Source organism: Candoia aspera, chromosome 6, assembly GCF_035149785.1.
Source record: "Candoia aspera isolate rCanAsp1 chromosome 6, rCanAsp1.hap2, whole genome shotgun sequence".
In the NCBI taxonomy this organism is placed as follows: Eukaryota; Metazoa; Chordata; class Lepidosauria; order Squamata; family Boidae; genus Candoia; species Candoia aspera.
This window is the reverse complement of record NC_086158.1, coordinates 67939822-67965114: the sequence shown is the minus strand read 5'-3', so window position 1 is coordinate 67965114 and position 25293 is coordinate 67939822. Positions and strand designations below refer to the sequence as shown.

The 25293-nt window shown below is 37.1% G+C and overlaps 1 protein-coding gene across 2 annotated transcripts in view; it reads right to left on the bottom strand.

Annotated features, from left to right (window-relative positions):
* GLRX3 (glutaredoxin 3) overlaps positions 1–25293 on the bottom strand; it is a 41983-nt gene that overhangs the window by 1213 nt on the left and 15477 nt on the right. For both annotated transcript variants that reach the window (XM_063307353.1, XM_063307352.1), the window contains exons 2-10: positions 23759–23867; positions 16943–17017; positions 16200–16401; positions 13049–13221; positions 12900–12961; positions 9159–9216; positions 8452–8504; positions 1487–1526; positions 1312–1404 (exon numbers count right to left, since the gene is read on the bottom strand). In XM_063307353.1, coding sequence (XP_063163423.1) covers positions 1312–1404; positions 1487–1526; positions 8452–8504; positions 9159–9216; positions 12900–12961; positions 13049–13221; positions 16200–16401; positions 16943–17017; positions 23759–23815 — 813 coding nt within the window. In that variant the 5' untranslated portion in view covers positions 23816–23867. The remainder of the gene's footprint in view (positions 1–1311; positions 1405–1486; positions 1527–8451; positions 8505–9158; positions 9217–12899; positions 12962–13048; positions 13222–16199; positions 16402–16942; positions 17018–23758; positions 23868–25293) is intronic.

Below are 25293 nucleotides of genomic sequence, written 5' to 3'. Positions count from 1 at the left end.
TACAGTGCCCTTGATATTGGCTATAAAACACTGAAGACAAGAATAGACCCAGGAGTATTTAGGTTGAGAAGTCAATCCGTGTTTTGTTGTGCACACACACAAATATCAGAAGATGGAGCAAGAAATACAGATCTATTTGTTTGTTTGTTTTACTTCAGGGCCATTTTTTAAAAGTATACAATAAAATCTTACCTTCTTTTCAGAAATGTGATACTTTGCTAGGCAAAGCATCATATTGTTCCAGAAAAAAATAATGTCAAAGACTAAAGCTAAAAACAAAATGATATCTTTAAATGCACACATGGGAGTAAGAGGAGATAGTTCTTAGAACAAATACCTGACTGATGTCCAGAAACAGCATTTTAGTGTTACGTTATCTATTCGTATAACCATACAATGAAGATTTAAGATTTTTTTCAGTAATATATCAAGCTAATGATAGATTACAGAAAAGCACTAAGACTTTTCAAAAGTGAAAAGCACCAGAAATAAACTTGTGCAAATTAATGTTTTATGTATTGGTATATAAGCATCAACCAGCCATCAGCTAAATCATGGCCACAAAAAGAAGATTGGCTTGAATAACAAATGATAAGAAGAAGTCTATTTAACGGTAACAGAGGTACTGCAGAAGGAGATCAAACTATAGGCAACTGGGCAGTGAAGAATAATTATTTTTAAAACCTACAGCCTGACTTTCTAGTATGCATGCATTAAGACAGTGTATGCTTCAAAAATGATTTGGATAAAATGCTCCAGTTCTTGCATTTGCACGTCACTCTGCTTACTCATTAAAGCAGCTGCACCTTTTTTCAGGCTGGAAAGTTAAGAAAAGACAGACAGCTTTAATGTATTTACTGGAGCAGCACACAATTAAAATTCAAATAAAACATCAGTAACATTATAAAATAATCAGTATAAAAAAGTCTATTAAGATAATCCATCATATCTGAAAAAGAAAAACCACAAGTCTGGCCCATCAAATGTTGTAATAAAAAAAAAGTTCAGGTGCCAATTACTGAATGAGGGGAAGCAAAGTTATCTCATAAGGTACGTGTTCCATAATCTGAGTACACTTTCACACTAACCAGGAATGCTATTGTCCTGCTAAAGTGTGATAAAGGCATTTCCACTGATTTAACTGTAATCCTGGACCTAAATTTTTAGTAACAGTAAAACAACTTTTTGAAGAATAGGTAACAAAGAAATCATAAATATGAACATAGTAGACTAAGTATCAAAATGGATAACCCAGGGATCCATTTTTTTTAAATGAAATGTTCACACACTTCTCAACAATTCTTTTCTCACCTTAACAATATCTAGGCCTCCAACGAGTTCACCTTTCACATACAGCTGTGGGTAGGTTGGCCAGTTTGAATACTTCTTTAATCCTTGCCGCACCTAAGAAATGTAATCTTAATTAATGTTCCACATTATAGATTTCTAAACTTAGTAATAAGAGAGTTGCAAATGAACAAGATACCTCTTCATTCTCCAGTATGTCAAAAGTCTCATAATCAACACTAAAAAGAAAAGACATTGAGATTTATTATTTCACCTAGGAATAAACAGTAGCACAGTTTTGAATGGTAGCCTACCAAGTAAGGGAGGAACAGTGGTTAAAACATATAATCAATGCCTACAACTTGATCAAGGGGATTTAAAGTGAACCCTAAGGAGGCTGGAGATAGAAACCTGGACATAAGATCTTGAGATAAGGAGCTGTGGCGGTTAGAACATATAATCAATGCATACAACTTGATCAAGGGGATTTAAAGTGAACCCTAAGGAGGCTGGAGATAGAAACCTGAACATAAGATCTTGAGATAAGGAGCTGTGGCGGTTAGAACATATAATCAATGCATACAACTTGATCAAGGGGATTTAAAGTGAACCCTAAGGAGGCTGGAGATAGAAACCTGGACATAAGATCTTGAGATAAGGAGCTGTGCACTGTAAGAGCAAGTGAGAGAATAACTAAACTGAGATCTATTAAACCTTTCAATGAAACATCAGGAAGAACATTGACTGAGAGAAAGTTTATGGTCTTCACTCTCTGTATCATAGGAGATGACCGTAAACTCTTACTTCAGAAAGACCAATACAATTTACTAGCTAAAATGGAGACCTGGTAGGGCAATTTACATGACTGGAGTAGAGCAACTGAAGGATATAACTTGTTGAAAAAGGCCAAGGTATTAGAAAATGAGGAATTGCAATGTATGTTAAAAATATCCACATATGCACAGAATTCTGAGAAAATATGAATGATGCTTTCCAAAAGCAAATTCCAAATATTTGAAAGGAGCATGAAGTTGTAACAATGGAGAACTTTAATGACTGCACCATCCGCTATGAGATGAATTTCACCAAGCATGGGTCTTAACTCATGATATATCTTGTGGACAACTTGACTTCAGCAAAAAATCTGACAAAATAGACAATGGAATTTTATTTAGCAAACTAGATAAAAATTGTCTGGATAGCTTATTTTTTTGGTTGATACAGTCAGGACCAGAAATATTAGAACAAGGATAACTGTTTTGGCACTTGGCCTCTGTACACCACCACACTGAAGTTGAAAGGAAACACATCCAGATGGGAGCGAAGTCAGGACTTTCAGCTGTAATTCAAGGAGTCTGACAAGAGTGGGGCACTAACCATTCAGGAAGTACAGCCAGTGGCATACACACACACCCATCGTTGGTGGCTCATAAGTAATGGAATGAATGGCTGACAAGCAGCTGCATGGCCAGGTGTGGCCTGTTTCCTGAGTACCCCATGACCAATCAAGCAGATAAAAGGCCTGGAGGTGGTTCTGAGTGTTACATTTGCATTTGGTAGCTGTTCACTGGAACTCTCAACACGAGGTCCAAAGAAGTGTCCATGCGAGTGAAGGAGGCCATCATTAGGCTGAGAAAACAAAATAAACCCATCAGAGAGATAGCAAAAACATTGGGAATGGCCAATACAACAGTCTGGAACATCCTGAAAAAGAAGGAATTAACTGGCAAGCTCAGCAACAGCAAAAGGCCTGGAAGACCACAGAAGACAACTAAAGTGGAGGACCGCAGAATTCTGCTCATGGTGAAGAGGAACCCTTTCACGACATCTAGCCAGGTCAAGAACGCTCTTGAGGAAGTAGGCATGTCACTGTCAACATCTACAGACAAGAGACGGTTTTATGAACGTCAATACAGAGGCTTCACAACAAGGTGCAAACCACTGGTAACACTCAAGAACAGAAAGGCCAGATTAGATTTTGCCAGCAAACACCTAAAAAAGCCTGCCCAGTTCTGGAATAAGATTCTTTGGACTGATGAAACCAAGATTAACTTGCACCAGAATGACGGGAAGAGAAAAGTATGGAGAAGGAAAGGAACAGCGCATGATCCAAAGCATACCACATCATCTATCAAACATGGTGGAGGCAGTGTTATGACATTGGCATGTATGGCTGCCAATGGAACCGGGTCACTGGTGGTTATTGATGACCTGACTGCTGATAAAAACAGCAGGATGAATTCTGAAGTGTATAGGGCTATACTTTCTGCTCAGACTCAGCCAAATGCTGCCAAACTGATAGGACACCGCTTCATATTGCAGATGGATAATGACCCAAAACATACAGCAAAAGCTACCCAAGAGTTTCTCAAGGCAAAGAAGTGGGATGTTCTTCAATGGCCAAGTCAGTCATCTGATCTCAACCCATTGGAGCATGCTTTTCACTTACTGAAGACAAGACTGAAGGCAGAAAGACCCACAAACAAGCAGCAGCTGAAGGCAGCTGAAAGTAAAGGCCTGGCAAAGCATCTCAAGGGAGGAAACTCAGCATTTGGTCATGTCCATGGGTTCCAGACTTCAGGCAGTCATCGACTGCAAAGGACTTTCATCCAGATATTAAAAGTGATCCTTATGTTTGTAATGATGTTCGTTTGTTCCATTACTTATTAGCCACCAACGGGTGTGTGTATGCCATTGGCTGTACTTCCTGAATGGTTAGTGCCCCACTTTTGTCAAACCTCTTGAATTACAGCTGAAAGTTCGCTCCCATCTGGGTGTGTTTCCTTTCAACTTCAATGTGGTGGTGTACAGAGGCCAAATGCTAAAACAGTTATCCTTGTTCCAATATTTCTCGTCCTTCAGCTGGACTGAAACTGTAAAGAATGCTCATCAGTGACCCACATCAACCAAGACTGAGATACTGAACAGAGTGTCACAAGGATCCTGGATCCTTTATTCTTCAGCACAATGTTCATGACCTGGATGAACAGAAAATGTTTATAAAATCTGATTGATTACACAAGATTGGGTAGTAAATCTAATACCGATATTAGATTCAATATAATCTTGATAGACTGGAGAAGAGAACAAAATTAAACTGAATAGGAACAAATTCAAAGTTGTTCACAGGATGCAACAAGCAAAAAACAAATCAGAATGGTCATATAAAGGATGGTAGATAACTATCTTGGTAGTAGAGTAAGAAAATGGCATTGGCATTGTAGTTCATCACAAGCTGCTATCAGTCAGCAGTGTGATATGGCTGCTAAAAGACAAAAGTCAAATTTATGCACTTCAATAGAAGTACTGTTTCCAAATCATGAGAAGCAAAAGTTCCACTCTATTCTGCATTGGAAAGACCTCAATTCATATACTGTGTCAAGTATGGGCATCATATTTTAAGAAAGATTTGAAGCAACCTGAATAAGTGCAGAAAAAGGCAACAAGGATACTTTTCAACTATCTCAAAGAGTGCAACACAAATCTGTTCTCTATCATCCCAAAGCAAAGCACAGATCTTAGAATGATAGTCAAGTTAGAGAAAGATTCCAGTTGAACATAAGAAAAAAAAACTTAATAGCAAGAACAAATGAACAATTAATCAGTTAGTAAAGATATTGTGAGTTCCCCTTTACTGGATATATTCAAGGAGAAGCTACAGAGCCATCTGTCAAAGATACTTTAATTCAGATTCCCTCACTAAGCTAAGGGTTGGCCAAAATTGCATCTTCTAACTCTACAATTCAATTCATTCTATCATAGCTCAAAACAGCAAAACAATGTTTGTTATAGTATATATTATTGGGGTGTATGTTTGTGTGTGTGTAAACGTAACACATATATTATTGAAATACCCTGGAAAAGGAAAACAACAGGACAGGGTTGTATATCATTCTCCAACATGATGGCCTACATGTTGTTGTTGTTTATTCGTTTAGTCGCTTCCGACTCTTCGTGACTTCATGGACCAGCCCACGCCAGAGCTTCCTGTTGGTCGTCAACACCCCCAGCTCCCCCAGGGACGAGTCCGTCACCTCTAGAATATCATCCATCCATCTTGCCCTTGGTCGGCCCCTCTTCCTTTTGCCCTCCACTCTCCCTAGCATCAGCATCTTCTCCAGGGTGTCCTGTCTTCTCATTATGTGGCCAAAGTATTTCAGTTTTGCCTTTAATATCATTCCCTCAAGTGAGCAGTCTGGCTTTATTTCCTGGAGGATGGACTGGTTGGATCTTCTTGCAGTCCAAGGCACTCTCAGAATTTTCCTCCAACACCACAGTTGAAAAGCATCGATCTTCCTTCGCTCAGCCTTCCTTATGGTCCAGCTCTCGCAGCCATGTTACTACAGGGAACACCATTGCTTTAACTATGCGGGCCTTTGTTGTCAGTGTGATGTCTCTGCTCTTAACTATTTTATCGAGATTTGTCATTGCTCTTCTCCCAAGGATTAAGCATCTTCTTATTTCCTGACTGCAGTCAGCATCTGCAGTAATCTTTGCACCTAGGAATACAAAGGCTTTCACCGCTTCTACATTTTCTCCCTCTATTTGCCAGTTATCAATCAAGCTGGTTGCCATAATCTTGGTTTTTTTGAGGTTTAGCTGCAAACCAGCTTTTGCACTTTCTTCTTTCACCTTCAACACCGAAATCAGATTGATTACATCCTTTGCAGCCAAAGGTGGCGGACATCTGTACAGTCAGTAAAAACAAGGCCTGGAGCTGACTGTAGTTCAGATCACGAACTTCTTCTTGCACAATTTAGGATCAGACTAAAGAGATTAGGGAAGACCCACAGATCAGCTAGATATGAGCTCACTAATATTCCTAAGGAATATGCAGTGGAGGTGAAGAATAGATTTAAGGGACTGAACTTAGTAGATAGGGTCCCGGAAGAACTCTGGACAGAAGTTGGCAGCATTGTTCAGGAGGTGGCAACAAAATACATCCCAAAGAAAGAGAAAACCAAGAAGGCAAAATGGCTGTCTGCTGAGACACTAGAAGTAGCCCAAGAAAGAAGGAAAGCAAAAGGCAACAGTGATAGGGGGAGATATGCCCAATTAAATGCAAAATTCCTGTCATGAGTAAGGATGGCGAGCAGGGGGCTCCCATCCAGACTGTCAAGCGCATGCGTAGCACTGATGAATTGTTCAGCCATTCAAAGAGACACAGATCGGGACCGCCTTAACCCTTGGGGGTTATATGTCTGGGTTTTTCCCACGCTTCTTCAGTTTGTTAGGATTCCTGTTAAGTACTAGCAATAAATATTAGAGACCAGTTCATTGTCTCAGTGTGTTTCCTGGTTGTTAGGACAATTCCAGAGGTTAGCCAGAAGAGATAAGGAATTATTTTTAAACAAGCAATGCGCGGAAGTGGAAGAAGACAATAGAATAGGAAGGACAAGAGACCTCTTCCAGAAAATTAGAAACATCGGAGGTAAATTCCAGGCAACAATGGGCATGATCAAAAACAAAGATGGCAAGGACCTAACAGAAGCAGAAGAGATCAAGAAAAGGTGGCAAGAATATACAGAAGACCTGTATAGGAAGGATAACAATATCGGGGATAGCTTTGACGGTGTGGTCAGTGAGCTAGAGCCAGACATCCTGAAGAGTGAGGTTGAGTGGGCCTTAAGAAGCATTGCTAATAACAAGGCAGCAGGAGACGACGGCATCCCAGCTGAACTGTTCAAAATCTTGCAAGATGATGCTGTCAAGGTAATGCATGCTATATGCCAGCAAATTTGGAAAACACAAGAATGGCCATCAGATTGGAAAAAATCAACTTATATCCCCATACCAAAAAAGGGAAACACTAAAGAATGCTCAAACTATCGAACAGTGGCACTCATTTCACATGCCAGTAAGGTAATGCTCAAGATCCTGCAAGGTAGACTTCAGCAGTTCATGGAGCGAGAATTGCCAGATGTACAAGCTGGGTTTAGAAAAGGCAGAGGAACTAGAGACCAAATTGCCAATATCCGCTGGATAATGGAAAAAGTCAGGGAGTTTCAGAAAAACATCTATTTCTGTTTTATTGACCATTCTAAAGCCTTTGACTGTGTGGACCATAACAAATTGTGGCAAGTTCTTAGTGGTATGGGGATACCAAGTCATCTTGTCTGCCTCCTGAAGAATCTGTATAACGACCAAGTAGCAACAGTAAGAACAGACCACGGAACAACAGACTGGTTTAAGATTGGGAAAGGAGTATGGCAGGGCTGTATACTCTCACCCTACCTATTCAACTTGTATGCAGAACACATCATGCAACAAGCTGGGCTTGAGGAATCCAAGGCCTACATGAGTTATTTAAAAAAAAATTCCAGAAATCCCAGCCACTGTGATTTAAAACTACAAAATAATTTGAGGATTTCAAGTAAGGCTATGTTATTCAATCCAAATAAGCAAACTACTTTCAACATATGGATCAATTTCAATCACAACTACATATCATTCCGGTTATGTAGGTAACAAGGTTAGCATTCCAGTCCTATAGCTGACTATAGAGATGACCCATTTAGAGCTCTTGAGTCATACAAATTGTTCAGCAGCTTGGCACTGAGAGAACCAACAGAATCGATGAATGGAGAAGAGAGCCCAAAAGTACCAAAAATTCTTCCTCTATTTACTTATTAATAGATACCAATGAGAGCCAATTTGGTGTACTGGTTAAGGCATCAGGCTAGAAACTGGGAGACTGTGAGTTCTAGTCCCGCCTTAGGCACAAAGCCAGCTGGATGACTTTGGGCCAGTCCCTCTCTCTCAGTCCTAGGAAGGAGGCAAAGGCAAATCACTTCTGAAAAAAACTTGCCAAGAAAACTGCAGGAACTTGTCCAGGCAGCCTCTGAGAATCGGCCACAACTGAATGGATAAAAAAAAGATACCAATAGGCAACCAGGTGGAAGGAGCCTTCCATTATATATGAAGAATCAATCTTCATATAGAGTGCAAAAATGCACGGTAGACAATAAAAGATATAATCAGAGAATTCATGGATATTGAAAAGATGAAAGCACTAAAAAGATTAAAAAGCTAAGGAGTAATTTCTGCTCCTTAGCTTGTTAATCTTTATAATGCTTTTAGTTTAGTTCAGGTGTATAGCAAGAAAATAATATGCTAAGATTTTTAACAAAATAAATGTTTAAAGATAATAAATTAGTTACATACCCAGTATTGTTTAGAATTTCTATAATCTGCTTGCTGAATCCACACTTTGCCATCTAAAATAAGAAAAAACAGATAAAACATTGTTTTCTACTAGATTAAACATATCACATCCCATAGTCCAACACATCTAAAAGGCAACTGGTTAGAACAGGCTATGTCATACAAAAGAAACAAAGAACAAGACATTCCAAAAATAAACGTCAGAAAATCCTGATTAATACATTTGACTTCAACATATAACAGAGAAACTAAATTCATTTCATACAACCACAGCAGCACTTTTTTCTCCAGCCCTCATCTCAGAATGACATATTCTTATACAGTTCATTAAATCTGCAGTCTAGCCCATTGTGAACTTTCTATATCTTTATGTGCCTAGGCACACATGAATGCATGACTCTAGGTAGTCCTTGTTTAGGGAACACAATTTGGACTGGCAACTAGGTTGTTAAGTTAAGTAGTTGCTAAGTGAAACTGCAAGTGTGCTTATGATCTTACTTCAGCTTTCCTGAAGTAACATTTTCCAGCTGACATTTCCTAATGGCCTGGGATTGTAGTTCCTAGAATTCTTATACAAAACCATGCTGGGTGGGAATTCTGACATTGTTGTTCTATTGTATCTAGAGGTCATAAGGTTGGGAACAGCTAATGCATTATTTTAATAAGCTGCAATGATCATCAAACTAAAACACTCCTACAAGTCTTACCTGTTTATTTCCTTTCATGAACAACATCACAGGAGCCTTGTTTATTAACTCTTTGAGCCTAGAAAAGGAAAATATTGATAAAACCTGAGCATTAATTTGTAAGAGAATATAGATCAAAAACAGATTCTCACTGAAGTGTGTAACTATACGTTCAACAATTTCATGCTTGCTTTTTTTCTCCATAACAAGATACAGCTTTTAAAATTATTTTTCTAACAATACTTTTCTATATATAAATTTAAAGAGGCTTTCTCTAAAATTGGCAGTTTCCCAACTACGGATTTACATTCTAAATACATTGAAGAGTAATACTTAGTATGTTTGATGTTTTTGCAAATAAAGAGAGATTAATGCAACTTACAACAGAAATAGTAACTTCCAATTATTCTCATGAATTTATAGTAACTTTTAACCACAAAGAAAATGTAACATTTATTCCCAAAAGTGAGAAACAAAATTTAATATAAAGAAACCTACCCTTTCAAAGCATCTATTTCAGTAACAAAGACACAACATTCTAAAAATGGTTAGCAATGGATTCTCAAGCATTAACTTTTTTTCTTACAATTCCAGCTGGAATCATAGCACTTAATCTCCATTGAACATAGTAGGAATTACTTCAAAATAATACCAAAGAATTGCGCTGATGCTCTAGAGTCTTGAAATCATTTCTGTCAATTTTATTCAGTTTGTATTCAAATATATCCCATAAATAATGGGACATGTTTTTCTTCTGCACTCTACCTCATTGGTATCCTGCAGTAAAGCTATTTTAATTAACAGGGCATTAAGACTTTTAGCTCTGTGATGGTGTTTTAACAATGTTAATATACAAGGGTAATGAGATAACAGTAAAATCTCGGTAAATCTGTGCCTAGGAATATGTACAGTCAAAGTTATAATGGCAAAGAGAACTTCCATAGCTGACAGCTGGAGATGGAGTTAAAACATTCCCAACCCATAATATCAGTTTCAATCTTACAAGAAGTATTTCAATGATTACAAACTTACTAGAAAAATATTCCAACTTCAAAATCCACTTTCCTGACTTATAAACAAAGATTGGAACAGCTCATTCCAAGATCCAGTAGGGTCAGAAGCCCTTCAAAACCTCAGAATGGAACATTCTGGGATAAGACTGTTTTGATCTGGAAATGTTTTGCATAATCATTTTTTATGTATGTTATGCTGGTTTGAGGAGCTGAAAGAGTAATGAATTTTAGAAAATTATGGTATTTGTATATATGTGACACATGAAAGAACAGAACATCAATTCTCCTTAAGCCATTAATGTAGGGAATAATCAGTTTTCCAATGATGACAGACAACAATTTTTTCTATCCTTGATTATTGGCCATGCTTTTTGTTTGTTGTTTATTCGTTTAGTCGCTTCCGACTCTTCGTGACTTCATGGACCAGCCCACGCCAGAGCTTCCTGTCGGTCGTCAACACCCCCAGCTCCCCCAGGGACGAGTCCGTCACCTCTAGAATATCATCCATCCATCTTGCCCTTGGTCGGCCCCTCTTCCTTTTGCCTTCCACTCTCCCTAGCATCAGCATCTTCTCCAGGGTGTCCTGTCTTCTCATTATGTGGCCAAAGTATTTCAGTTTTGCCTTTAATATCATTCCCTCAAGTGAGCAGTCTGGCTTTATTTCCTGGAGGATGGACTGGTTGGATCTTCTTGCAGTCCAAGGCACTCTCAGAATTTTCCTCCAACACCACAGTTCAAAAGCATCGATCTTCCTTCGCTCAGCCTTCCTTATGGTCCAGCTCTCGCAGCCATATGTTACTACAGGGAACACCATTGCTTTAACTATGCGGGCCTTTGTTGTCAGTGTGATGTCTCTGCTCTTAACTATTTTATCGAGATTTGTCATTGCTCTTCTTCCAAGGATTAAGCGTCTTCTGATTTCCTGACTGCAGTCAGCATCTGCAGTAATCTTTGCACCTAGGAATACAAAGTCTTTCACTGCTTCTACATTTTCTCCCTCTATTTGCCAGTTATCAATCAAGCTGGTTGCCATAATCTTGGTTTTTTTGAGGTTTAGCTGCAAGCCAGCTTTTGCACTTTCTTCTTTCACCTTCATCATAAGGCTCCTCAGTTCCTCTTCGCTTCCAGCCATCAAAGTGGTATCATCTGCATATCTGAGATTGTTAATGTTTCTTCCAGCGATTTTAACTCCAGCCTTGGATTCCTCAAGGCCAGCTTGTCGCATGATGTGTTCTGCATACAAGTTGAATAGGTAGGGTGAGAGTATACAGCCCTGCCGTACTCCTTTCCCAATCTTAAACCAGTCTGTTGTTCCGTGGTCTGTTCTTACTGTTGCTACTTGGTCATTATACAGATTCTTCAGGAGGCATACAAGATGACTTGGTATCCCCATACCACTAAGAACTTGCCACAATTTGTTATGGTCCACACAGTCAAAGGCTTTAGAATAGTCAATAAAACAGAAATAGATGTTTTTCTGAAACTCCCTGGCTTTTTCCATTATCCAGCGGATATTGGCAATTTGGTCTCTAGTTCCTCTGCCTTTTCTAAACCCAGCTTGTACATCTGGCAATTCTCGCTCCATGAACTGCTGAAGTCTACCTTGCAGGATCTTGAGCATTACCTTACTGGCATGTGAAATGAGTGCCACTGTTCGATAGTTTGAACATTCTTTAGTGTTTCCCTTTTTTGGTATGGGGATATAAGTTGATTTTTTCCAGTCTGATGGCCATTCTTGTGTTTTCCAAATTTGCTGGCATATAGCATGCATTACCTTGACAGCATCATCTTGTAAGATTTTGAACAGTTCAGCTGGGATGCCATCGTCTCCTGTTGCCTTGTTATTAGCAATGCTTCTTAAGGCCCACTCAACCTCACTCTTCAGGATGTCTGGCTCTAGCTCACTGACCACACCGTCAAAGCTATCCCCGATATTGTTATCCTTCCTATACAGGTCTTCCGTATATTCTTGCCACCTTTTCTTGATCTCTTCTTCTTCTGTTAGGTCCTTGCCATCTTTGTTTTTGATCATACCCATTTTTGCCTGGAATTTACCTCCAATGTTTCTAATTTTCTGGAAGAGGTCTCTTGTCCTTCCTATTCTATTGTCTTCTTCCACTTCCGCGCATTGCTTGTTTAAAAATAATTCCTTATCTCTTCTGGCTAACCTCTGGAATTTTGCATTTAATTGGGCATATCTCCCCCTATCACTGTTGCCTTTTGCTTTCCTTCTTTCTTGGGCTACTTCTAGTGTCTCAGCAGACAGCCATTTTGCCTTCTTGGTTTTCTCTTTCTTTGGGATGTATTTTGTTGCCGCCTCCTGAACAATGCTGCCAACTTCTGTCCAGAGTTCTTCCGGGACCCTATCTACTAAGTCCAGTCCCTTAAATCTATTCTTCACCTCCACTGCATATTCCTTAGGAATATTAGTGAGCTCATATCTAGCTGATCTGTGGGTCTTCCCTAATCTCTTTAGTCTGATCCTAAATTGTGCAAGAAGAAGTTCGTGATCTGAACTACAGTCAGCTCCAGGCCTTGTTTTTGAGGTTGAGACTAATCTGATTTGGCAATCATCATTTTCTAGAGCAGCATTGGGTATTCTTATGCTAGAGTAGGCATAGAAAAAAGAAATCAGGCTGAAGGACAGAAAAACAAAGCAATAACTTTGAACTGGACAACAATTAAATTCAATCATGGAATATACCCATTCTTCTTTTTTATAATAAGCAGAAAACAAAATGCATCATACCTGTCCTCTAATTTGTGTGCTTTAGGGCAGACTGTATCCAATTCTCCTGAAGCCTCAAGCTCCTAAAATACAATAATTCTGTATACATAAAGGAATTTTTTTTAAGTTAGATTTTAAAAAACACCAAACAGATAATTTTATTTTCTAACCTTAACAATATCCAATCCACCTATAAGCTCTCCAGTTACATATAACTGTGGATAAGTAAGCCAGTCAGAGTACGTTTTTAGACCTTGGCGTACTTCTTCATCAGAAAGTATATCAAAGCTGCTAAACACAATGTTATGCTTGTTAAGAATTTCTACCATTTGTCTGCTGAAACCTGGAAGATGGGGGACAAAAAGAAAAAAATCACAATTTTTAATGAGGCTATATCTTTAACCAAGGGAATTCCCCCCCAGAATTAAATTATAGAAGCAACAAATAGAGAACTTACTTTATGTGGTTCATGCACAATAGATAAATAACAGTTTATAAACATTGTTCATAACTTTATTCCAGGCATCATTATCAATCCCTGATAACATGTCTTTCTTCCTCCCCAACTGTGGGCCATCATTAAAAATATATTCACATTAATGGAGAGTTCATGGTTGACAACAACCAGAGAATTCTGGCTTAATGTCAGTTAACAAAACATTCTAATAATTCAAGGGTTAAAATTAAGCAGCACGCAAGAGGTAGAGGAAGCAGGAGGAGATGGGCACACTTATCCTTCTCCTTATTCCCATCTGTACAACTGTGATACAAAGCTTTTTTATATTTATACTTTAGCAGCAAACAAGTTATTTTACCATCAACTCCATTTATACAAGAGTAATAAAACTATTTAGAAAACTGAACATCTATGCATTATACATCAACAACCCATATAATCTCTTGTCCACTGTATTTAAATTTTCTCCTTACAAAACAGAAATCTTCCTTATGTGTCTATATGTGTTGCATGCAGCTATATGTGTAGAGTTTTGTATGGTATCTGAAAAATATTGGCCAATTTAGAAAAACTTCTAAGACACCAGATGTGTTATCACAGTTTTAAAATAAGAAGTACACATTCTAAAGAACCTGTACAAGTTTTCTATCTGTCAAATTTGCCCATCACTTTTGTTTTGTACTGTAGCTTGAGGTCTTTATAATCTGCTCTTTGAGCCAAGAGCAAGCAGTATTTATTTATATGATGTATATGTTGCTTTTCTTCACACAACTGAAACATTAAGTTCTTGTACTGCCTCGAGTGAAGCAAGGATCCTGATCTCCCTCCCTTCCCCATGCATCTGGGAGTTCATTAGTAAACAGCTACAGGGTGATTGCTGATGGTTATTATGCTACCAATATATTAATTCATTTCTACTGTAAGAAAGAGAACAAACACTTTATTTTAGCTGTAAGCAACTATAAACAGACAAAAAGATTGATTGGTGGGACTTTGTTTTAAGGGTTAAAGTAGCAGACTGGAAATGTTATGCTTAGGGATAAAGTACCAACACTACTTTATTCCCATAATGAAATATTTGACGTTTTAAAACCAATACAATCTGAGCAACACAAAAGCTAATGAAAACATGTCTGAAGTATACATATAAGAACCTACAAACCAAGGCTGCATAATGGGAATACCACATTGAAAGAGACAGAAAGCTAATGTATAATCACTGTATAATACTAACGATGTCAGAAAGCAAAACACCTATAAGCACAGAGCGAAGGGCACAGACATAATTTAGCATTACTGTAAATAGATTTTACATAGGCAGTGATGAAATACCAGCCATAACAAGGATTACTGGTTCCTGTAATTCAATTACACTCAGTTGCAACTGACAAACCATTGTCCTTCTTATGGAAATTAGCCTGGACACAACCTGTTAGGAACTTTAGCACAAGTAATACTGTGCGGCTGATCTCCTGTTCTGCAAGCAGAGTTATACAGTGCTTGTAAGGCAATCTAGAGAACTTTATAATATACACACATAACTATTTTTGTGAGCTTCCTGAGGAAATTAGGGCCAAATTACAGATAATTTGTTACTGTTATAAATTTGCATAAGATTTATGCATAGACACAGTAGCAGCCAAGGAGTAGCACAGTTCACCTAAAACCCATCTCTTCCTCAAATCCATTTATGCTCAGGTCCTCACTGTTCTAGATTAAGTGTGCACACATGGCTTATCAATCAGTATCACACTATACTCAATATAATACTTCATTGAACACAATGAAGCGCTCCATCTTACACATACACTTCTCTGTAAGAAACAATTCATACAGTAGAGTGCTTACATCAAGCCAATACATGGCAAATTAACTAGAGATAGGAGTATTTTGAGATAAAGGAGGATAATGAGTAAAGATATAAATAAGAAAATGAGTGAAGAGTAATGATAATAAACAGATTCAAAGTTTGATTCATTACAAAAACAACTATCTCCTTAAAGAATGAATCTATTAATTATTATTATAGGAGGTCCATTTTTGTCACTAACAGACATTACTCAAAAACTATACAGGTGCTATATCGATGTTTATAAACAAACTTGGAATCTTTTATACACCTTTAGATATAAATGTAGCTCGATGATTCTCAAATGTTCAGATGTTTCCACCCCCCACTCCCATTTTGAAGACAGAGAACATGAGAGAGAGCACTAACTTAGAATACAGACGTTAGCCTGAAGTGGATAAAGCTTTCTTCTCCTCAGCAACCAAGCTGCACAGCTCATTGATCCATGTTATACATGTGAAAAAAATTACCCAGCCTTTTGCCCATCTTCCACACCTGAAATGCTATTCTACTTTAAGTTTGAAGTTTTCTTTTGCATGGTTTTAGAAGAGACTGGAGAAATTATATTCTATTCACCTTTCCCTGCCAATGTTGGAATAGTTTCAGTCTACCAAGAGTCACACCACAAACTGTAAGCAAGGATTTCTGCGTATCCCTTCCCCATATACTCCATTACGGGACTTAACCTCTGTATCTCCTACCCTCTTCCACTTTCTATCCAAAATGATCTACAGTATTCGTAACCTAAATATCCTGAACTCAGAAAACCAGAGCTGGGTATAGCACAGCTGCAGTTAAAGCCTTTCAAAGAAACCTTGAAAGATAGCTGCACCAAGGCAACTGTTTTATCCACTATTTAAGACCAGGACAAAAGATGTTAAATGAGTGTTGCTAAAAAAAAGTCCTGATCAGTCCTGGCATTCAGAGATCAGATACATATATTTAAAAAAAAACCCTGTAACATAAATCATAAAATAAATCGTCCCACTACACAAACGTTCAAAATAATTCTTACCACAACGAGGCTCATGAGGCGTTCCCTTCATAAACAACATGCAAGGTGCAGCATTAATCAGTTTCTTGAGTCGTGAATTAAGGTCCTCTTTTTCATTATCAGCAGAACCAAGTGAAAGAGCCAAACTAGATGTATGACGCTGAACTTTTTTGGTCAGTTCTGGTGCATGAGCACCATCTAATCGGTCAATTTTCTGAGAATCCTGTCAACAGACAACAGCAGTCTGATCAATCTGCAAGGGCCACAAGAACACATTTCTAAAAACTATCACCTTACCGTATAGAGAAAGTCACATGGCTGTATTAAAAGCTACAAGAGAAATTCAAATACGGCAGCTGGAATAAACCTCATTTCAACAGGACTAACAAAACAGAATGAAGTAAATACATTCACAAAGCATGGTAAGTTAGTAAGCTCATCAGTTGACATGATAATCTAAATTGTTAAAACACACTTTCTAAAATTATCTAGTAACTAAGTCATCACAATGAGCTTAGATATCAAATTTATTTTTACATGGTTAACAGTACATAACAACTGAAATGTAGTTCCTTATTGATGCCTTTGGGAATAATATTTGATTTATTAAAAAACAGGAATTCTATATAACTTAATCATGAAGATTCTTAACTTTTATATATATATATATAAATTGAATATTACCCCAACATTTATCTTACCAGTACTGGAAATAACGTATTCTCCTCCAAAGCATTTATTCAAGAAAGATAAAATAAGTTTACCTTAAAAAACAAGAACGTTGGAACAGAAGAAATTTCATATTTTTCAGATACTTCTGGAACTGCTTCAGCTTCCAGCTTTTAAAAAAGAAGGAAATATTATTTTATCCCCAAAAGCTTATTTATAGTTTAGATTGCAGTGGCTGATCTTGTCCACACTGTTCTTTTAGTCATGTTAAATGTTTAAAAGGATTTCAGTGCAAAAGTTTGTGACACATTTGCATTTAAATGAAACTCACAGGGCAGGCTTGTCATCCACTGAGCCTGCCATGTCAAAACAGGTTCAGAGGTTTTTATTTTGTTGCACATTTCAAAAGATGCCTAGAGGCTGTGAATAAAATTCGTGGTGCACTAGTGACCTAGTAAATTTTCAATCATATGCAGCTACTACTATATTGAAATCCATAAATCACTGACCCCAGTTATGTCATGATTACAGTGCTTATTTTCTGCCCACAGCAATTCTTGCTGTTTGCTCTATTGACTAATTTCAAGAGGCAGTACATCATGACTGACATTTCCAGCCTTCTGCAAATTATGAAGCAAAAAAGGAGTATTTCTTCAATAAACTATTGATGCCTGGTACATTTTAGTTTTTAACTCCTGAAAGACCGTTAGATAGTAGCACATTACTAAGCTGACAACAGAAACTGATAATCAAATATGAAACTGCGAAACTTGCAATTTACAGAGGCTTCCATTTACAAATACAGAAGTCCTGATGTAATCTTGCATACTTGGAAATTATCAGTGAGAAGGCTGAACAATTTGGAGAAGGAAGCAAGTGTAAGAGACATTAATACTTTAATTGTGCAATCAAATTAACTCTATTATGTGTAATATAAATTTATTCTAATGAACACCGTAAGAGTTGGTGACTTTTAGGATTAAAATTTGGAAACCCCAAAAATTGATTATTTAACCATAGTAAGAGATTTTTTCCAATCTACCACCATCCAGATGTTTTGAAGTTCAACATAGTTTGAGAGTGCTATGTTGGTGAAAGAATCCAAGTATTTTTCTGGAAGTAGCAAATAAAGATTTTTAAACAAACTTTTTTTGCATAATATACCCATAATATAGTAGCTCAACACTACAAAACGGAATGAATTACTTGAATGAAACAGTCTAAAACTATATATAGTAAACATTTAAGACACAGACATCGTTAATAAATAAAAGTAATGCTGCTAACTTTCACTCAGCAATAAAAATCTAACAACTATAGGTATTGATGTGAGTATTCAACAGCTATGTTCAAAATATCATTTTAAAAACCATTAGTTAATATGTAACTCTAGATATATAACAGTTTAGGATAGATTTCCTCAAACTTGTTCCCCTCCAAATCTGAGGACTTCAACTCCTAGAATTCTCTGGCTACCACAGCCCTAGCTGAGAACTCTGGGAGTTGAAGTCTGCACATCAAGATAGTATCCAAGTGGGAAAAATGCTTTGACATGGGGGTCTAAAGGACCTATCTACAAGATTAATAATATGAAATGTTACATCTGTTAGATATATGAAGGGACAGTAGTAATGGAAAACAACTGTAAAAATGTTACAACACAAAATAATTTCACTCTTCCTGTAAGCTGGTCTGTTTCATTCTTTGTCTGAAGTTTTTCATATAGAGTATAACTTAATATACTTATTTGAGAAAAAAAATTGCATTATGCCCAGTGGACCTTACTTTCTATTAAATATGTCTAAGACTGAATTGAAGATCATACAATCTACATCATTTTTTAACCACATGATTTGAATCAATCAGATTGGACTATCAGTTGCCATTTGGAACTAGTCTCTAATGGGACTGCCAGTTACCTTATTTTCCACCCATAAAACGTATCACCATTAGAACTAATCTAGATGTGACTTAAATGTATAAAGGTAGTCGTCGCTTACCGACCACTTGCTCAGCAACAATTTAAGTTACAATGGGGCTGAAAAAAATAACTTTATGGCCAATTTAGAACTATTTACAACCTTCACAGTGTTCCTCAGTCATGTGATCACCATTACAGTCAGTACATGTTGCCCTGTGCCTGACCTGTGTGGGGGGTTTTTTACCCCCTTGCAGAGCAGAAAGACTGGAGAGGAAGGGATTGCAAGAGCTGTTTGCTCTTCTACATATCAAAAGTAATACAGTCGTGATAGCAGTGGGAAAGGGTCAGGCAAAGGACAGATTGCCTAAAGAAATCGCTAGCTTGCTTTCTCAACCCCCCTCCCGCAGAGTGGAGAGCTTGGAGAGGAGATTTCAAGAGAGCACTGTAAGCTGTTTGCGTAGTGCACCCGTGGTTCCCAGGCCTGGGCTGCCGGCACAACTGCACTGCTTTCGAAGTGTAGAACAGCAAAAACTTACTCTCTTGCAATCCCTTCCTCTCCAATCTCTCTGCTCTGCTCTGCGAGAGGAGGAGTCAGGCAAAGAAGAGATTGCCTACAGAAATCGCTTGTTTTTCTCCCCCCACCACCACAGAGTGGAGAGACTGGAGAGGAAGGAATAGCAAGAGAATAAGCTGTTTGCATAGCACATCTGTGGCTCCCAGCCCCAGGCTGCTGGCACGATTTCATTGCTTTCAATGTGTTCAAGACAGTAAGCAGACACCTGAGCATTCCAAAGGGCAGGGGAGTGGTTAGGAGGCAAACAAATGCCAATGGTGTCAAACTGAGCACAGTAGTCTTCGCTCTGTCCAGCAAGAAAGCACAGTCACGGTCATGTGATTTCCCACTTACCGACTTCACTTAGTGGCAGAGTTGCCGGTCCCAATTAGAGTGGTTAAGCAAGGACAACCTGTAATATTCTATTACCAAATAACTCATCCATTTAACTATGAATGCACAGAATTCATTACAGCCTTTAATTTTTAAATTTCACATCTTAGGCTTCCTTATTCTTCTCATTTTATTTAAGATTTCAGGAGTGATATTTACATTTTATATTATCTTCCTCTATAAGGAAAGCTTGCACATCAAAGAGAATGCTGGAGACTGTTCAACTCTTTTATGTCTCCTCCATCCTCATCAAAGTTCATTTAAAAACCCATCCATTTTTGTTAATCACTACCACTGATATAAGAACAATTAACATTATAATTAATGTGACTTCAGGCAATACATTAATAGACTTCCAGACTAATGTGATTTTACTATTATAACTATGTTATTGATAGTAACCTAATACTGTATAACTCAGCAAATAATACAAGTATTATGATATACATTTTGTTTCGTACTTATTCATCAGTACCAAAACACTATACTGAGTTACAAAAAGAAAACTAATTTATTCATTAAAATATCTGTATCCTACTTCTCACTGAAAAGTATTCCAAAGCAGTTTACAACTCTAATAAAGTGTGTGTGTGTGTGTAGGTAGATAGGTAGATAGGTAGAAGAGTTAAAAGCCAGGGATGGTCAACCTAAAGTGGTACATTTTAAAAATACATCTAAAACACTTCAGCATTGGGGCTCACATACTGTAAAGTGGATATTATTCCTTGGGACAATTGCTCCTGATCATTACTAAACAGTACTCTGTAAACCACAATAAAGAGAAGACTGCCCCCAAAGGTTATAACCACTTAAAAGACTAACATAACTGGAGATATTCTTTGAAGATATTCACATCAAAGTGGAGCATACAAACTTTTAAATATACAGGTAGTCGTTGGTTAATGACTGCCTCATTCAGCAACCGTTTGAACTTACAATGGCACTTAAAAAGTAGATTTATAACCGGTCTTCAAACTTACAGCTGTTGCATCCCACAGTCACGTGATCACCATTTGCAACCTTCACAGCCAGCTTCCAACAAGCAAAGTCAGTGGGAAAGCTGGCAGTAAGTCACAAGTTGTGGTCACATGAAGTTGCACTCAGTGAACTCGGGTGATTCGCTTAACAACCGCAGCAGAAGTGACACCCTAAGTTGGGCATACGTGATGTTTCACCTTGTTGCTTAGCAATGGAGTTGCCAGTCCCAGTTGTGATTGTTAAGTGAAGACAACCTGTAATCTCAAGTCTGCATGTTTTAATGGCATGTATATAAAATTTAACTCCTTTCACTATTCTTGGCCATCAGAGAAAGCTGTAATATTATATTTGAGTGTTAAGTTCTACTGAAAATAAAAGAATATAAATGGAACTGGTATTTCAATAATTTTTAAGCCTGCTTAATTACAATATACTAAATTATAACTAATGTCCCACTGACTTTAAGAATTTAACATGAGTAAGAATGGAACTTAGAGTTTTTAAATCCAAACAAATATCATCCTTGACATATAATCCATAAGCAAGACACTGTTGACTTTAAGTTTGAACTTCATTTTTTGTACTGTCACTACTATTCATAAAAAAAATTCCTCACATAAAACTGAAAATCATGCCCTTACTACTACCCTAGCCATGGATATTAATATAACGGGAAATTAAAAATAAGCATTCTCTTAAATGAGTTTTTTTAATCATTTCTTGGTTTAGAATGCTCAAAAAATAGTAGGAAAGATCAGAGAAAACCTCTATGTTTATTGTGACAGGATTGTCTAGTATTAGAAATTATCCTAGATTATCCTCAGAATTTATTTTGTGAATGAAATTCATTCTGTCTCCCTCTCTCAATAGACTGGAACTCAAATGGCACTCTACCAGTGCCAACTGCTTTTGGTTTAACCCTGTGATTATTCAGGGTTCCAGACTTCAGTTCCATTGTTTTTAGACTGGCATTTATCTCAGGTCTCAATATGATTTTTTACAAGAAAAACATGCCAATGTGAATAGATTAATAGGTACCGCTTTGGCGGGCAGGTAACGGCGTTCTGTGACTGTCATGCTGGCCACATGACCACAGAAGTGTCTACGGACAAACGCCGGCTCTTCGGCTTTGAAACGGAGATGAGCACCACCCCCTAGAGTCGGACACGACTGGACTTAATGTCAAGGGAAACCTTTACCCTTTACTATGCGTTTAATAAAAAGACAAACTAGGCTCATAGGGACTGACTTAGATATGTGGGTACCCAGAAAAAGAATTACAAAAACAAGAAAAAAAAATGTTTTCTTCTGCTTTTGTGACACTTTTTTTCTGAAAAAAAGGAACATTCCTATTTTAAATGATACATAAAAAGGTTAAGATATGAAAACACTCAATTTTCTGAAGGCCACAAAAATGACAGTTACAAAAATTAAGATTCAAAAGTAAGAGAAACCGCTGATAGCAATAGCACTTAATATTAAAAAACTGAGACTAATTTACACAAAACTTCACATGGCAAAATGTATATTTTAAACCTTAGTCCTTCCCTACAGCCTTTCCTTATTGATACAGTGAGAAATAAAGCAGAAACATTTAACTTTATTTCTCTACAATGTTGGTAATTTCTTCAGTTTTTTACTTTTTTTTGTCTACCCACTTTTCCTAAAGAATATGCAGAAAAGCTTTATTTATTTTTAATTGAATTTTAAATAAATTCAATCAATGCATTTAGCTATTAATTATATGGTTTTCAATCTTATACCCCAAGCATATCATGCTAGAAATAACATACTTTACAAAGTATGAAAAGTTAATTTCCATAAAGTATTTTTTTAAAAATAGGTATTATATATATTTCAGTTGACATCAACTTTTCTTTTTTTTTAAATGAATTTCTTTTCTTGTCACTTCAAAATTTCCATCCATTTTGCATTTCTACACAAACTGCCAGTAAGTATACATATTACAGCAGTCAGATATACATGAATACAGTTATAGTGGACTTATGTTTCCTTGATTATTTGAAACATCTTACTGGAAATTGTAAATACTCTACTACTCGGGAAAACAGACCATGATACCATAGATTAATTAATATAAATAATTTTGAAAGGCAGGCATCTTGGTCATCTGAACTGCATTAAAAAGAGAGTGATCTGCTTAATCAGCAGCATCATATGACAAATCAAATAATTAATAAACTCTTTAAAAATGACAATACAATAAAGCTTTTTACAGGCCTCAATTCAGCAGATTTTGGATATAACAGACAAAATCTGCATTTCAGATGATAGACTTCACCCTAAGCAAATCAGTTCAGACAATTAACATACATTATGTACTTTTAAGCATAGTATGTACATTTTATTTATCCGTAACACTTCGCCTTTTATCTGACATTCATCTCTAACAGGACCCCTTCCTTCCATTAGTTTGTTAAATCAAGGGCTCATTGCATCCTGTTTTAATCTCAAAATCCTCAAGAACTGACTAAACTTCCGATAGCGTTCTATGCTGAAAACTGGAATTGTTAAATTGAAGAATTGTTAGCCTTAAGTAAAAAAAAAAAGAACAAAAAATACTACAATTCTAACTAAATTTCAAGACATCAAAGATTCAGATATTTATTTCCAGTGTAATCTCTAGCCTGCTGTGCTTGCTTAAGACTGTAGCCATATAAGCCCTACTAAAAATAAAGCATGGCAACAACATTTGGAACAGAGCCTCTTTTACTGCGACAGTTGACACAATTCAATTTCCACTGATGTTTATGAATGAAGTCTGTGCTGCATCATTTTCTGGATGGCTAAGCATTATCCCCACTTTTATATCCACATTTTAAAAAGCTTATCTTGGTTTAAAAGTAAGAGAATAGATTCACTTTTACTGAAGAAAGCATTTGATATCCCACCAATGAAAATGGGAAAGTAGCAACTGCAAGATCAAACAAAACTTGCTTGCTGCAATTCACAATTTCAAGCAATTTGGAATCTCCAGACAATTTGTTTTGTTCTCCTGTTTCCCCTGCGTGTACAAAGTCAGCAATCACACATATATTGACTTACTTTCACAAACGTAACCTGTGGATGCTCTTTTGCTAGTTCAGCCATGACATTATTCATCTGAACGCACTGAGGAGCCCATGGGGCCCAAAAATGAACCACCACTAAAGACCTGCAATAAGACAAAGAAAACACATGGCAGTCAAATATCTTTGCAGACCAGAGAAATGTAAAAAGCAACTAGAGGCACAGTGTAAGAATTTGGCAAACAGGCACTGAAAAAAACTCCTCTTTGCCTTAGTTGTTGGAGAACCACTGTCAGTCAAAATAGACAGTAGCAATGGACCAAGATTTTGACATGATATATTACCAGTCCCTATATTCCCAACAGCCTGCTTACTGATTCTATTCAAGGCTGATCCAAATTCAACTCACATTCATTGCTGTTCCCTTCACATCCCATTTACTGCTGCCAAAGAATAGACCCTGACAGCTGCTCCTCAGTGGGAAGCTGAATTATCAAAGACTTCCAATCCAGCCATTCTCTGTTTAACAACAGAAGTTACAAAAGTTGAAAGTATTAGTTTACTTCCCATATCACTCTTGACACCCCAGCCCCATTCACTCAGTTGTAGTTAAAAACATTCTGTAGAGAAAGCTGGGAAATGACAGAAACTGTCTTTTAAAAGTTGCAATTCACTTGATTAAATGTATTTGGTTTCTTTTACTTTATTTTTTAATATAAGTTTTCCAACTTTGGGGAGATACTTCAGTTGGGAATATACAAGAAAAAATTTTTAAATCTTTCCCACACATATTTGGACTTCATTTCAAATTGTAACTTCATAGAATGCACTGTATTATTTATACTTTCACCTAGAATTACTCTGACTAAAATGAATTTGTACCTATTTCTTAAAACTGCATTGCAACAATACAGCTTGGACTAAAGCTTTGTCCTGCTGAGTCACCAGCAAAACTCCTTCCCCACCTAGATACAGCTGTGTGCTCTCACTCCCACTTCCTAAAATGTAAAGGAGATAATGCTTCTTTCATCTTTGTGCTCTAGCATAATTCCATACATATTTGTAGGTTGCAAGACTCCTTGGGGCCAAACTCTACATTCAGCAAGGTCAGGATTTTATTTTACTACCTCCTTGCTCAGCACAAAAACTAGTTCTACATAAATAACATATAATACACACAGTTCATGTGTTCCTTTTCTAGTTCAATTCAGTCATGAAGATGACAAGGAGCAACAAACCAAATTTCTGCCAACATCATTTCACTTTCAGTGAAAAAGAATTAAAGAATGAATGTAAGAAACTAAAGACCTATGTGCTCCAATGCATCCCCAACACAGGATTCACCTATTTATTAATAGTAATAGTGTAAAAGCAGGAATTTAAGGATCAGAGATCCTACATTTTAATTACTGAATAATCCTTTCCTTGGGAGGGTTCTTAGTGTACCTTTCTCTTCACTTTCAACCTATCTAGCAAACATTATGCGAAAGAACCAGTTTTATCAGAAAGGTTCTAAAATTAGAGAACAGAAAGTAAGCAATCTGTCAACATGCTGCATTTTTAATAGGTGGA